The sequence below is a fragment of the Melopsittacus undulatus genome, chromosome 1 (genome assembly GCF_012275295.1).
Source record: "Melopsittacus undulatus isolate bMelUnd1 chromosome 1, bMelUnd1.mat.Z, whole genome shotgun sequence".
NCBI classification, from domain to species: domain Eukaryota; kingdom Metazoa; phylum Chordata; class Aves; order Psittaciformes; family Psittaculidae; genus Melopsittacus; species Melopsittacus undulatus.
In genome coordinates, this window is record NC_047527.1 from 90,462,020 (window position 1) to 90,476,131 (window position 14,112).

At 42.8% G+C, this 14,112-nt stretch overlaps 1 protein-coding gene across 2 annotated transcripts; it reads right to left on the reverse strand.

The window, feature by feature from the left end:
* Window positions 1–1,304: 1,304 nt before the first annotated feature.
* On the reverse strand, window positions 1,305–9,361 carry FAM8A1 (family with sequence similarity 8 member A1). Of its 2 annotated transcripts, XR_004550279.1 has the most exons (6): window positions 8,752–9,361; window positions 5,389–5,509; window positions 3,187–3,310; window positions 2,847–2,986; window positions 1,999–2,531; window positions 1,305–1,617 (listed from the first exon to the last, which is right to left on the reverse strand). XR_004550279.1 is itself a non-coding variant. In XM_034069346.1 (5 exons), the coding sequence occupies exons 1-5, from the start codon at window positions 9,353–9,355 to the stop codon at window positions 2,384–2,386; spliced, it is 1,137 nt and encodes a 378-aa protein (XP_033925237.1). In that variant the 5' UTR covers window positions 9,356–9,361; the 3' UTR covers window positions 1,305–2,383. The 2 variants fall into 2 exon arrangements, 1 of the variants encoding a protein (XP_033925237.1); XM_034069346.1 differs by having other exon boundaries at window positions 1,305–2,531.
* Window positions 9,362–14,112: the final 4,751 nt, after the last annotated feature.

The following is a 14,112-nucleotide window of genomic DNA, read 5'->3' on the forward strand; positions in this document are numbered from 1 at the left end:
AACAGCTTGCTTGCTACAGCTATAGAACTGAAAAGACCTGCATAAGGCTTCAGTGTGTTCTGAGGCATTTCTACCCCTTGCCACTCAGCACTTATGCAGATACAGGTGCAGGTGTTACAAAATGAGGTACTTTTCTAACCACAAACTACACCTAACAAGAGGCATCTGACTTCTGTTTTCATGTGTAGCATTCCAATCACTACTGGAAATAGAACATATTTGGCAACTAGACTTTAAAACCAGACACATGAGCTGCTGCTGTGGAGTCAAGCAATTGTGTATTTCCAGTTTTCTAAATCAGAAAAATGTTACAATTTTATTTTTTTCCTTGGCTCCATCACTTGCCAAGGACTCAATCCTATAACCAGAAACAAGTTTTATCTTCAATGCAACTTGTGTAGTATTTGCAACAGCATAATACATACATAGTTCCATGGGCAGGTGCTCATTTTTAGTTTATCAGGGGAGGAGGGAGTGGTATTTTCCTGCAGGGAAAGAGGTATGTTCCCTTATACCTGAATTGGGAGCAATAAAGTTTTTAGCCACCAGTGCTGTTTTTTCCCTTCCTCACCCCTATCTTGAATCCTGATTTCTAGGGTACTGCTATGGTAAACAGAACAACAATCCTAGTGTTTATTCTGGAATTGAGAGGCAAACCTCACCCTAGAGTGGATGGCAGTTAGTTCTGACAGCTTCAGTGAGGCCAGGTGCCAGGCCTGAACTTGTCACATCAATGCTTAAGTAAGTCAGGGGTGCAATTCTTTGAGAGGATGCCTGAGTGGTACTGGTGAAGTTGTTTCAGCTGATCATCACCACTGTGGGTGGTCCAACCACTACAGCAGGGTACTCCGTCATGCCGGCTTGTTGCCATTTCTTACTTAAGATTTATTTTTACCTCAGTGATGCATGTCAGTAACACTGCTCTGATGCTAATGGTACATTTAAGAGTAGAAGTCTTTCTGTTTGATAATAAATTATTAGTGTAAACCAACAGTAACCATCAAAATGATTATGAGGCATTTTGGTACAAATAGTTCCTGATTAGTTTCACTATTAAGCAATAGATCTGGTCCTGAAACAGCATTGTAAATGAAGGTTAGATACACAGACCACCACCCCTCATTGAGCTAAATGCTGCAGAATATTAAAATGTTACTGATTAAGTTATTTCACCTGAAGACAAGAGAGAAGCTCTCAAATATTTCTGTTGTCAACCAACCACTGTCCAAGTAGAGCAAAACCTTCAGCCACTGAGTGGCAAGTTAGGCCTGAGAAACACACAAAAACTAGGCTCTAGAAGAATTCCAAACTCTTACTCAAATTTTAATAGCACATTACCACTGCTGCTTCTATTCATTTCCCAATACACTAATAACAGAATAATTAGATTACAAAAGCTACATAACCATGCAAAATATTAGGCTTCTTTATTCAGTGTTTAAGTGATCCTGAATATACAAACAATTAGCCAGAATTAAAAAGTGAAAATAACCAGTAGATGTACTTCCAGAGATTTACACCCATAAACACATTTCACTTAATGTTTTCTGCATGCTCCTGCAACACACTCAGTGGTTTCCCTTGGTATTATATGCAAGAAATAGGCCAGTGCTTTCACTGCAAATAGAAGCACAAGAGTTATCTTCCATTAGCATCATCTGTTCATAGCTCCAAAATTATTTACACTCACTGATTCACTAACACTGCAGTGTAACATATGCTTCCCAGAGTAAAACAGCTCTTACTTCACCTCTTTATTAGCTTCAACATGTTAAATAAGGGACAATCATGCAAAAAATCTTTTCACATCAATGTTGTGGTGAAATACTTAGAGGCAAGGGAACATGATCTGTTATGCAATACTAAGGGATGTGATAACCACTACTCATCTCTCTGTATGCACACAGCAATTACTATGTTTTGCTGTCTAATACTGCAGTTCTCTTCCCCTCAGAGTTTATCATATGACTTGGGCAACAGCTTGGAATTTCTAGTTACCTGCCAACATCCAAAACTGCAGGAGCAACATTTCTTTGAAGTTGGAGTATTTCTAGGTATCTGCTTTGGACAGGCCGATGAACAGAACAGCTCCTTCCTGCAGTTAATACAGCCACTTGCTTTCTCATCAGTCACAGGTTAATACTCCCAGCTTGAATACATAGTTTTTCTCAAAATTCTTTGGCATGTATGAAAACTCCGATACTTTAAAGGTAGCTGCTGGCATCACTCAGGAGCAAAACATTTTCTTTAGCTTCTGAATCAGTTTCCATTTAATTTGGTCAAAAGATTGATGGACACCTTGACTTCAGTTTTGGGGTAGGTCTTAGTTCACTAGGGTAGGAGGGGATGTTCAAAACCAGTCTGGAAATCTCATAGTTTGGTATCATCTTACTCCATTTCTTACTCTTACCACAATAGTTCCTGCTACAATATCATAGGCTGTTCGGTTATGCTGGAAAAACAGCAGTGTAATGAACGCAGGGAAAAATGAAGCAATAGAAAAATTCTTGATCAAAGCTCGTATTGTGGACCTGAAATGAGAATAAAACATTCAGTGCCTTATTTTCATTTTTCTGTTTGTATTAGTAGTTAACTTTCAAGTTCAGTGTCTCAGCTTTGCACAGCAAATACAAGAAAAAAACCCAACCCTCCAGAGTTTAAAAATTTTAGCACCTGACCTCAAAATATTAATGTGATTGAATAATTGTTCTCTTATTTTTAGACCACAGAATCCAACAATAGCTCTTGCAATAACCAGCCCCAAAGAAACAGCATATTTCCTCCCAAATGACACACTTCCCACACTAATAACCTGAAAGGAATGTGACTGAGGTAGGAGCACTTACGTTGTCATGCTGACATTTGAAGATGGAATGACAAGCACACGGCTGGGCGCAATAAGTACAGATGTATCACATGTCACAACTCGCAGTCCGAGCAAGAACTTCCCTGGGGTTGCTCCACCTGCTCCCCAAATACAGATTATCTGGAAAAGAGAAGTCATTTTGATTGGTCTAGCAAGCTTGGTTATCCTCAAAACTGTGGGAGTGTCTAAAGCTTCAGCATAATCTGAAATACTGTAAAGAGAATTAACTTTACAGGCCAATGGGGATAGATTTTTTTAAAAAACATTTATTCACAAGTGACAACTATGCATTATAGAAGTTAATGCTTATGAGTATTTACCTCATAGAAGCAAACTAATAATCTGTAGATGAGAGCCACTACCATCATCTTCTGCAAATCTTCCATGGACGTATCTTCATCTATTTCTTCTATGATGTAATGCATGGCAAATTTGGAGATGTCCCTGTACAGAGCAAGACCAAACTTTAAAACCATCCTTCTCGCAATAACAACAGTACCCCTTTAATACTAAAACTCACTGCTTCAGCTTTGGTATTAGTAAAGAACAAAAGCTCCTTGGCCTGCCTGATGCTAAACAAACCATTAAAATTCAGAACACTATGTGCCCTCCTGAGCTGCTGCTTGGTTTGTTTGGTCTACCCTATTACGAAAAGCTCATTCTTTATGCCCACTGTTGCACACTGATGTCCCTGTGTAGTGAGCTGCAAAATTGTTCTGGGAACTCTCACACTTCTTGGGAGATAAATGAGAGGTTCAGTGTGTGATCATCTAACTCAGTATAATGGGAGGCAGACAAGTTTCCCGTACAGGAACTCTTAAGGAAGAAGGCAGCACTCTTCTCCATAAAGGCAAGGGAGAAGTTGCAAGTCTCCCTAAGCAAGCAAGGGAGACCCATCCTCCCTCACATGATCAGCGTTTCTCATTCTCAACAGTCTACTGCTCACCGTACTCTCCCAGAGGCAGGCACCTTGGCATGCAAGAGGAAATTTTTAACTTTAAGCAACTGAAACCTTCAGTTCTTCACCCTAACAAAGCTATGCAAAGCGTCAATTTTAAGTCAACTCCTTATTTTCACAAGATAAACTCCACAGATTTAACATTCTTATCTGATATGGAGAGTGGACACACTGGCACCATGTGTTTAGTCAAGAACTTTTCATTCACACACCTAAATGAGAACTGCTACTCGCACAGAAAATGTGCAGTCCCACTTCAAACCAGTCCATCTAGATTTGTATTCCTTGCCTTCCTCTTTATTCAGACTTATGGATCAAAAAAGAAAAGGAATTAATAAAACAGTGTGGTACAACCCGCATTTCCCTTCAATACTACCTTTGCCTGAAGTCTCTATCTTGAGCCTGTGAGAACTTCTTTTTTTCAGGACAACTCAGTCTAAGCTCAAGCACATCATATCTCACAAGCCAAAAAAGACCTAACCAAACACACACACACAGAGAGAACAGTTCTCTGGAGTTACTTGTAAGGAACTTATTGGCCCTGGAAAAAGTAGCAATACTGAATATACTGTAATTTAATTGAAGAAGCTTCCCTCTCTTGCCATCATTTTCACTACTTTACAGAAGCACATGCTCCCCATCTTCCCACTACTGCACATTGTATAATTCTCAAGCTACTGAAAACAGAAGGGACATACAAACCGTCAGGCTAGAGCTGGAGGTGTTGGTAACTAAAGAGAACTGTGAGTAATGGAATTGCTGCCTACACCAAGCTCTTGTCTCTTTATCAGAGAAAAATATTTGATTACAGCAAATATTTGATTACACCAAAGCAGAGGAATTAAATGAGCTGCAGAATAAGATACCTACAGTTAAAGCAGCAGATAAAAGAGAAACAGCCTTTGAGGTAAATGCTTACCTCTTAGTATAACAATGTAAATTAAGACTCTTTCAGTCTAGTATGTAACTGATACACTCAGTGCCCAATTGTACTCTAAGAGCCCCAACTTCTGTCCAGTCAGTACAGCACAGTAGCATTCCAAGCAGTCAGACTGTATTTTAAAAGTACATCCATAGCTGATGTGAAGATCTGAATTTTTTTTTTTTGCTGTGGGTTAGCATTGTTTTGGTCCCAAATGTAAAACACAGCACCACAGGAGATGCTATGAAGAAAATTAACGCCATCCGAGGCAGATCCCAGTACATTTTTAAAGGCTGTTAAAAATAAAAATCAAAGCTAAGTTTATGTTTGTCTGTTTTTTCTTTGACATTTTTAAAGGACTTCTTAAAAATCTCGCTGTTGCCACATAAAAGTCAGTCCGACCCATCCTTGGCAAGGAGCTTGTGAGCCTATGAAGACACCTGCACAAATTCTTTGTTTCCATCAGCTGACCCCAAACCAGGAAGCATTTAAAAGGAGGTTACCCCAGTGGTGCTTCTTCCTCAGCTTTGGACAATTAAATGCCATCATATGCATAAGCACCCCATACACACATCATAACACCCCAAGGAGCATGAAGAGCTTAAAGCTATATACAACAAAGCTTTAAGTTGTTCAACTTACTTTATTCCACTGAAGTGCATAATACTTAAAACAATAGTTGCCTTTATGAAGAACAGAATAAAGAAATCCACCATCTCCGCTATGAACCTGTGTGCCAATGAGGGGATGACGAACTCCCGACCTGTAACAGAAACAGTCAACTTTACCCACATTTCATTGCACTAAGTTAACACAATAATCTAAAGAACATGTCACATTACCCTCACTGCAAGAACATAATCAAGATACTGACACCAGCTCACTTCATAGTCGAGAAAACTTCTAAAAGTGCATGAATAACAAATGATCTGAATTATTTATATTTAGTTATAAGAACTTTCTCAAATGAAACTTTCAGAATGCTGACTCCCCCCATAATCAGAACTGCAGGCAAAATTCCATTCCCTCTACAGAATCAGAGTACATTGAAGATGCATCAACTTTTGTGTTCTTTTTAGTACAGCCTCGTAGAGAACAGATTTCAGTAAATATGACAATTCAGATAAAAGAAAGAAAATATATGTACCACAACTTCTCTATCGCTCAGCAGCAAGGCTTCCATATGTACCAAGGATCAGCTCTCTGAAAGCATAACACGGCCTAATCTACCTCCAGTCAGATCCAGAAACAAGAGCAGGTAAAAATATTAGTCATAGCTGACATACACATACCTATAGACTGATTATAGTAAACCACAACATGCTGCCCTACCCTGAGCCAGAAAATGGAACACACTTTTATTTCATTGGCCAAGTGCAAATGGACTCAAGCTCACAGTTACAACCTTTTGTTGCTGATGCTGTCTCACCATTCCTTCCTCCAACCTCAGAAAACATTATCAAACTTCACTTAGAACAAGCCTGCACAGTGCAACTGCTGAGACTGATACTGCCAGTCATGATCTCACACAACCTATGCAAGCAAAGCTGAAAGCCCATGACACTTGGACACTTTTGAAATACAGTAAGTATAAGCAAGCAGTAATTAGGTACAAGTGAGTTCTTATTTAACATGCCTTGGTTGTTACATATCCAAATCAATGGATACTTAACATATATCATTTCATACCTGTTTCACTTATAGCTCCGCATCAGTACTACCAAGTAGCATGACTGTTACATATGCAATAGCAAAATGGATTCAATTCTTATTACTGAAGCACATCCAAGTTGTCAGTTAAATTCTAATAAAAGACTCTTCAACTAAGGCAGAAGGAAGCACAGCCAGCCTCCCCATTCCAGCTTGAGCACACAGCACCAGATAAAAGCATTCTTGTGCTCTGTTAAAAGCAGCAAGTTTGTTGAAGTTAGTGGCACAGTTTCAGGTCAATATATTAGATTCAATGACTGAATAAGGAAGAAGCTCAGTGGGGACAGAAAAAAGAATTGTTCAAATTATGCTGGGCTCCATTACAGTAAGAATCTTTGGCAGAATCCTTAAGACTCTGGCAGATTTCCACTGCAGTGATTTGAGATGTTCCTTGTATCAGAAATCCACTGTTTTGCCAGGGGTTAATATCTGTATGGCAGGGACAGCCCAACACTACCTGCTTCTATCTCTGCTCAACATCTCGGATTTTACATTAAGCTACTAATAAAGTTGGGTTTGCACCAGTCGGCCACAAGGCAGCTGAGGATTGGACACACTTTTTGCCTTGCTGCTTTCAGCAGAACAATAATCTCCTGCAGTAAGCAGGGAGGGGCAAAGGGAGGCAGCGTCTTAAATCTCGATCAACATCCACAAAAAGCCTGCTACTGCCCAGAGTGCTGTTAATACTGGTGCTCTGACACACACCTGCTGGCAGATCAAACTGGAAGAGGCAATTACCAATCCCACTTTCTGACATCCAAGTTTAAAACCTGCAACAGTACCATAAGCTGTCACTATTTCAGCTTACATAAGCACATGGGGTTGTGAACTGCAGTGGCACTGGACAGGTCTAAGACCTGCCCTGCCGAGCCTGCTGTGCAGCCAGTAATCTGCAGCAGAAAAGCTGTAATCACTTTATCTGTTCCAGACACATCCATTGGCAATCCTGAGCCAAAGCACCAGTACAAGATTCTTTATAATTGCATTGTTTCACTGTACCACCTACTGAGTTTCTTTAAGAAGGTGTTGCAACAGTACTTATTCAGAATAACCATGTTCAGTAGCATGCAGTGCTATTCATGCCCTAAATTACTTTTAACATGTGGAATTAGTTGCTGAAGAACTAGGTAAAATTCCAAGAACCATTTCAGTCTAGCTGTTGTCTCTATTCTCTTTCTCAACGACTGGCAATATCTGTTTATAAGCAATCTGTAACTCAGAATCAGAGCACAATTAAAGTACTCTGTGCTATAGCCTTGTTTAAACATCTGCCCAAAACCACATGAAAAAAGCAAGTTCAGAAGCCAGACTCGCTTCAAAAGAAAGAAAAATTAAAAATGTTCTCCCCACACACCCTGACACTGCACTTATAAAAACGTTACAGATCAGCAGTGCTGCACTTTGCCCTGCAGAAAGAAAGGAGACCTGGCTTTTCTCCAATGTCCTTCAGCAGTGCCCTGTTCCACCGTTTCTACCATTCAAGGTGCTACCAAACATTCAGAAAATGTCACCTAGGAGCTCCTTGAAGAAATGTTTGTGGTCCAGACTTAATCTCTAGTGTGATAAGAGCAAGTCGTGCCTTGCCCTGGAAAAACTATAAACAGAAGCACTGCTATGCATTATCTTCAGCATTTATTGCAATAACAGGCTTTTGTTTATCTCAGGTACTGCCACTACCTTGTTTAATATAAGCATATTTTTATTTTTGCACTTCAATTTCATTAAATGATTTTGAGCACCAAGAGCCTACTAAAACTGGAAATCTGAATTTCATCATTCAAACAGGCTACGTATAAAAGAAGACGGATTACAAGCTTGTGACCACAGGTTTCACTGGAAAGAATGAACTCCTTTACATCCCCAGAAACCTTACAAGCACTAAAGCTACAAGCTGTACACTCTAGACAACCCTCTCAAACCTGCTTATGGATTAAGTTCTCAAACTCGGTATCGGGGCTGCCACCTGCCACAAGGCACAGCGACATTCTCAGCTCCCCACCCCACAGAAGTGCAGCGACCCTCAACGTTGCAACCTCCCCCACCCTACCCCATTCTCCAGCCACCGTCTCCCGGAACTGCAGTGAAGGGGCCGCGGGTGGGGTGAGACGACAGCATTGGACAGGAGGAAAGGAAGAGGACAGACGCCTGCGCCCCCACTCCCAGGCCTACCGCGCCGGGATGCCGGCGAAAACCCGGGTTCCAGGGCCGACCTTCCCACGGGTGCTGAGGCCCAGGCCGGCCGCTCCCTTCCTCCCCACGCGAAACGACGCAGACGCGGCCCCGGCCCCCACTCACCTGCCGGCCGCGCCGTATCCCCGGGGGCGCCGCTGGTGCTGGCGGCGCTGCTGGAGGCCGCTCTGGGCACGGGGGCCAACCTGCCCGCCGCTCCCGGCCAAGCAGAGGCGGCGGCTGGGGCAGTTCGGGGCCCTGGAGGGGCAGGGGCTGTGTGGGCAGGCACAGGAGCGAAGAAGTAGAAGGGGCTGTAGTAGGCGGCGGCCCCCGGCAGCGAGGAGGCAGGGGGCGGCGGCGCAGCGACACGAGAGGGACCGACGGTGGGCGCGGCGGCGAGGAGAGCAGGCAGGCAGCTCTGCCAGCTGAGGTACCCGCAGTACGAGTCCCACAACCACTGGTGCACTCGCCGTGCGTACTCCTCCGCGCTTAGCGGCTTCGCCCCGCCGCCCTCACCCCCAGCGGCCACCGAAGGGGAGCACGGCGGTGACGATGCGGCTGCGGCGGCGGCTTCTCCTCCGGCAGCGGGTTCTCCTCCGGCGGCGGCGCCGTCGCTCCTCTCACTATCGCTCTCTGCCATCGCCGCCGCCCCAGCGCCGGTACGAGCCGAACCACGCTCCGCCATCTCCTCCATCCCGTCAGACACTGAGCACCAGCACTCACTGCGCATGCGCTAAGGAGACGCCTCGCCTGTCCCACTTAACGCTGGGTGGAGAGGGGGTGGAGAAAGTGCATGGACAGGAGGCGGATTCCTTCGGGAGCGCACCACTCCCCAGCAACCCACTTCTGCCGCGGCTGCGGCGGGGAAGAGCTAGGCTTCCTCCCCCACCCGTTGAGGTGGTATCGCCTAGTGCTGAGGCAGCTCCGCGGCCTGGCTGTGACGGCTCCAGGCGCTGCTGAGGTAAAAAAGCAACCTCCGAGGCGGAGTAGCTGTCCCGCCGCGAGCGAGGTGTCTTGTCAATGCTGTACTACTGAAGGCATGTAGTTTTTTCCTTAGCACAAGCAGCATAACTCCCCGCAGCCGTTTTTTCCCGCAGCCGCTGCGCCGGGGAGTTGAGATCCGCTCAGGAGAGCGGCCCTGGGGACCCCCGCTGTCCCCAGGAGTACGCGGTTCTTCGCGCTAGCCCTGATTCCGTAACCGGACAGCCGCTGTGAAAGCGCTTCTTCCCAGGGTCTGTCTCTCTCTCCAGCCGCCTGCTGCATTTGGCCCAGATCACACATAGATTACCCTTAACGGGGTGTGGTAGGGGAGTTGATAAACCCAAGTGAGAAATTAGGCATTGCATGCATTCTTTCCTGTGAGGATGGTGAGGCCCTGGCACAGGTTGCCCGGAGAAGCGCCATCCCTGGCAGTGTTCAAGGCCAGGCTGGACAGGGCTTTGGGAAACCTGGTCTAGCAGAAAGTGTCTGGCAGGGTGTCAGAACTGGACGATCTTTAAGGTGCTTTCCAACCCAAACCAGTTTGTGATTCTATGATTCTGAGCAGGTGTAGCTGGTCAAAGTGTCCATCCTTCCACTTACTGCCACCTGCGACTGCAGCTGTGGTTTCTGACCTCTGGCAACTTTCCAGACACTTTCTCTTTGATAATAGAAAGTGGGTTGAAATTGGCTGGGGAGAGAGAAGGTGTTAAACTGCTCTTGTGTACTTCTATCATTTGACTTGTCTAAACGTTGCTTTCTTTCCCATCTCCCTCTTTTCATCTTTCCCCTTACCACATTCATGTTCTTTCTGTGCAAAAATGCTGAAGAACAAGGAACCCTGCAGCAAGTTTAAACACAGTTCTCTAAATTAGTTTTTAATATTTAAAGTTCCCAGTGTACTGTAAAGAACCTTAACCTGACCACAAGTTCCATATAACACAGATGTTAACATAGCTTCATACTGAACAAACTAGTATATACAGTAAACATGGAGCGTTTCCCACTTTTGACACAGCAAAGCTGAAAAAAAACAGAAATTTCTCCCTCTCCCTGTTAGATTAAATTAAAATATATTATTTTCCCATATAACCCTACCTTACTTAAAAACCAAAGTAGTTTCTACACATTGAGTCTCCCACAGAGACAAGGTAAGGTGAACTGACAAAAGCTTGGCAAATAACCCATGCCATCTTAATTAAGTGCAGTTGCATTAGGTACTGGCATGCATCATGTAGAAATGTTTCTAATTACACTGGCATGTGTTTTGTAACATAGGCCTCCGTGAAATCAAAATGGGTAAATGGGAAGCATAGGAAATTTTAGCATGGTTAGGAAGAACAATGAAGAATCAAAAAAAGAAAGGAAGGTAGACAGGTGTTTAGAAGAAAACATGGTCTTAAGGCAGCTATTAATTCCTAGTAGGAAAACTAGCTTGGAAAACTGACAGTGAAAGTAATGTAACAGAGATTTTTCCTTTATAATGTTTCACTTCTTCCTTCATCAGCTACAGTCTATTTAATTTTATTTAAAAAAAAAAAATAGATTTTCACAACAAACCCTTCAGGACCAAATAGTGCCAGGCTTCTCTTTTTTTCTCCAGGTACAATTGAAAGATCTCACAGGTTTCATATAATGTTGCCGGTCACAGGTAAATTTTGGGCTCAGCAGCAGCATTAAACTGGCATAACCCGTTAGAACTTACTGTGCGCTTATGCTGGGTACTCCAGGTGAAATGGAGTCACTGACAACAGGGAACAAAGGAGTTAAGAAGTAGCTGAGACAATGTAATACTTCATCACACCCAGATATTTCAGTTCATTAGTTTTTTGTTCTTCTGCCTTAAAAAATAATCACAAAACACTCACAAATTCTGCAAGCTTTCAGATTATTCTGTTCTGGGATGCATCTGATAGTATGAGGTGCTGTAACCACAGGGCTTGCCTAAGATGGGGAACTCACTTAGGCTTTTCAGAGGTCTTATTTCGTTACTGTGTCAGGTTGCCACACAAGTTATGGGAGTACTTAGTGTTCTGTAGCACCTCTTTCTCCTAGTTTACTTACTCTTGCGAGCAAAGTCAGAAAGGGAAATTATCTTGGGTAGTTCCTTGTACCAGTTGTTGAAAAAAAATGGTTGAATGCTGTGGCATTCAACCTCTTTTTTTTTTGGAAATGAGATTTAGGCAAGAGGAAATGTTTTGAACTAGATCAAAAGAGGGAGGTAAGCACCTAAAAGCTGATATTGCAATAGTTATGGTCTAAGGGGAATCTGAAATCCCATCTTAAGCTCTTTAAATACAGATAATGCTGAAAATCTCCTGAGCAGGGAGTCTCTTCTTGTCACTAGGAAGTAATAGAATCCATGCCTGCTGTAAATCAAGGTGGTGTTTAGAGCTACAGAGGTGTATCTTAGCTCATTTTTATACACGTTCTAGCTGCTTGTTTTTGTGGCAGGGTTTTAAACAATAAGATGTTAACACCAAGGAACTGGTGAAGCATTCATCTGGATGAAAATGAAATTCAGCTCCTTCCTTTGCTTGGGGGATGTAGATCACATCTTCTGCATCATGCTGAAGTGTTCTAATAATAGGAGTGCTTTTAAAGAGACCTTGGATGAGAGTTGTTGGACGTTCATCAACAGCTGCCTCTTATCATTCCAAAGTGGTTAATCATTGCTGTGCTCAGCACCCTACATATATTCATGATACTTAGACTTCTGTATCAATGTAAGTATGTAAAATAAGTATGTTCATGTACAGAGGGAAACTAAATGCAAATACTGGTTAAAGAGATTCTTCATTAATGAAACATACAGATTGAGTCACCAAAGAGTGAGAACTTTACCCCTTGCTGGGACAACCAGCCAGGTACAGAACATGAAACTTGAGCCAAAACCTCCAAATGTATGCATTTACATACATATAAAGTAAAACATAATGTATTTCAGTGTAGAAAAATGGCACAACTCTCTCCCAAATTAAATTTCACCTTTCACTCTGAAAATGACCTGTCTCATCCATCCAAGGATTTTGAAAGAGAGACTGTCTCTAAAAGGTCTACCGAGATGCATTTTCTTTCTAATAGAGTTGACTTCAAGTATAATACAGACAGAAAGAAGAGTCACGGTTATCAATAGACCATAGCAAATCAGCAGGAGAAAAAAAAAGGAACTATTCCACTTTAAGATAAGAGCAGGGTACATAGAATTTTAGTGTGGTTGCCTGTTTACTAGTACTGTCTGTTTTGGGAGTTGTGTGTAGATACCTTTACCTGCCTTTTACCTTGACCTGATTTGAATGAAGAATAACTAGAAAAGAGCTTTCCTCAAGAGTGTGGCACTCAGAAGCATTACCAGTTACTGAACTCCCCATCCCATTCTTCAGTGTTACCTGTGAGAAAATATGAGTGTGCATCTGTTAAAGCAGCATGGGGACTAGGGTCTTTGAGAAGGAAAGTCTTTGGTGGTCAGTGGTGGTCAGGTAGGGTCCTTAGCATGCAGCAAGACTTAGGGAAGCTGGTTTAAGTCTAGATCACTCCTGAGTTTTGGCTGGTGGAGTAGGGAGCATTTACTGTGAGGGATGGGTTGCCCAAGGAAGTGGTAAATGCTCCATCCCTGGCAGTGTTCAAGGCCTGGTTGGACAGGGTGATCTGGTCTAGGGTGAGGTGTCCCTGCCCATGGCAGGGGGTTGGAACTAGATGATCTTAAGGTCCTTTCCAACTCAAACCATTCTTTTATTTTATGCTTCTATGATTCTCTGTAATTCTACAAAACTTTGGTGCCCAGAAAGATTTTTCAGAATTGTTTCAACCATAAAGAAGCATCAAGTTCTTGTTTTCTGGTAGTCAGTATGTTCCCTGGGGAGGGTTATTTACAGTTTTTATCTGATGACTGCTTTGTATGTCAGGAGCCTGTTTATAGGCACCTTCTGAGGACAGTAGCTACTTCTGGGTGATATTTTCACAGCAGTGGGCTCATATCACCGTCAGCAGGGGAACAGAATCTGTCTTGTATGCTCTTGATAACTGCTCTGCTTTTTGGCATACCATGTAATCGAGTAAACATTGCCTCCATTTGTCCAAGGGCAGTTGCTTCCACATTTTAGAAGTAGCCCAGCTGAACAGTGCATCAGGAGAGTGTGCTCAGGGTGTGTACTGAATAGGGCTCCTGGAGGATTTCAAACAGACTAATGCTTGATCTCTGGGAAAGAAACATGATGCACAGGTTTATGAATATGCACATAGTACAGTAATACTGAAGGAACACATGCAGATACACTGAAGACTCAGAAGGGAGTTCAGAACAAGAATGGTTTGTCTGGATAATAACTCTGATACTGGGAAGCCTTAGCAAGTTTCTAATGCTCTAGACACTTTAAAAAATTCTGATTTTCAGCTGCAGACTTGAAATTGTTTACTCCTTTTTCTTCAATAGCTCTGTTAAATATTACTTTTAAATTCAATCACATATTTTTTTAAATGTGCTTTTAATTGACATATGTTTAGCAGTGT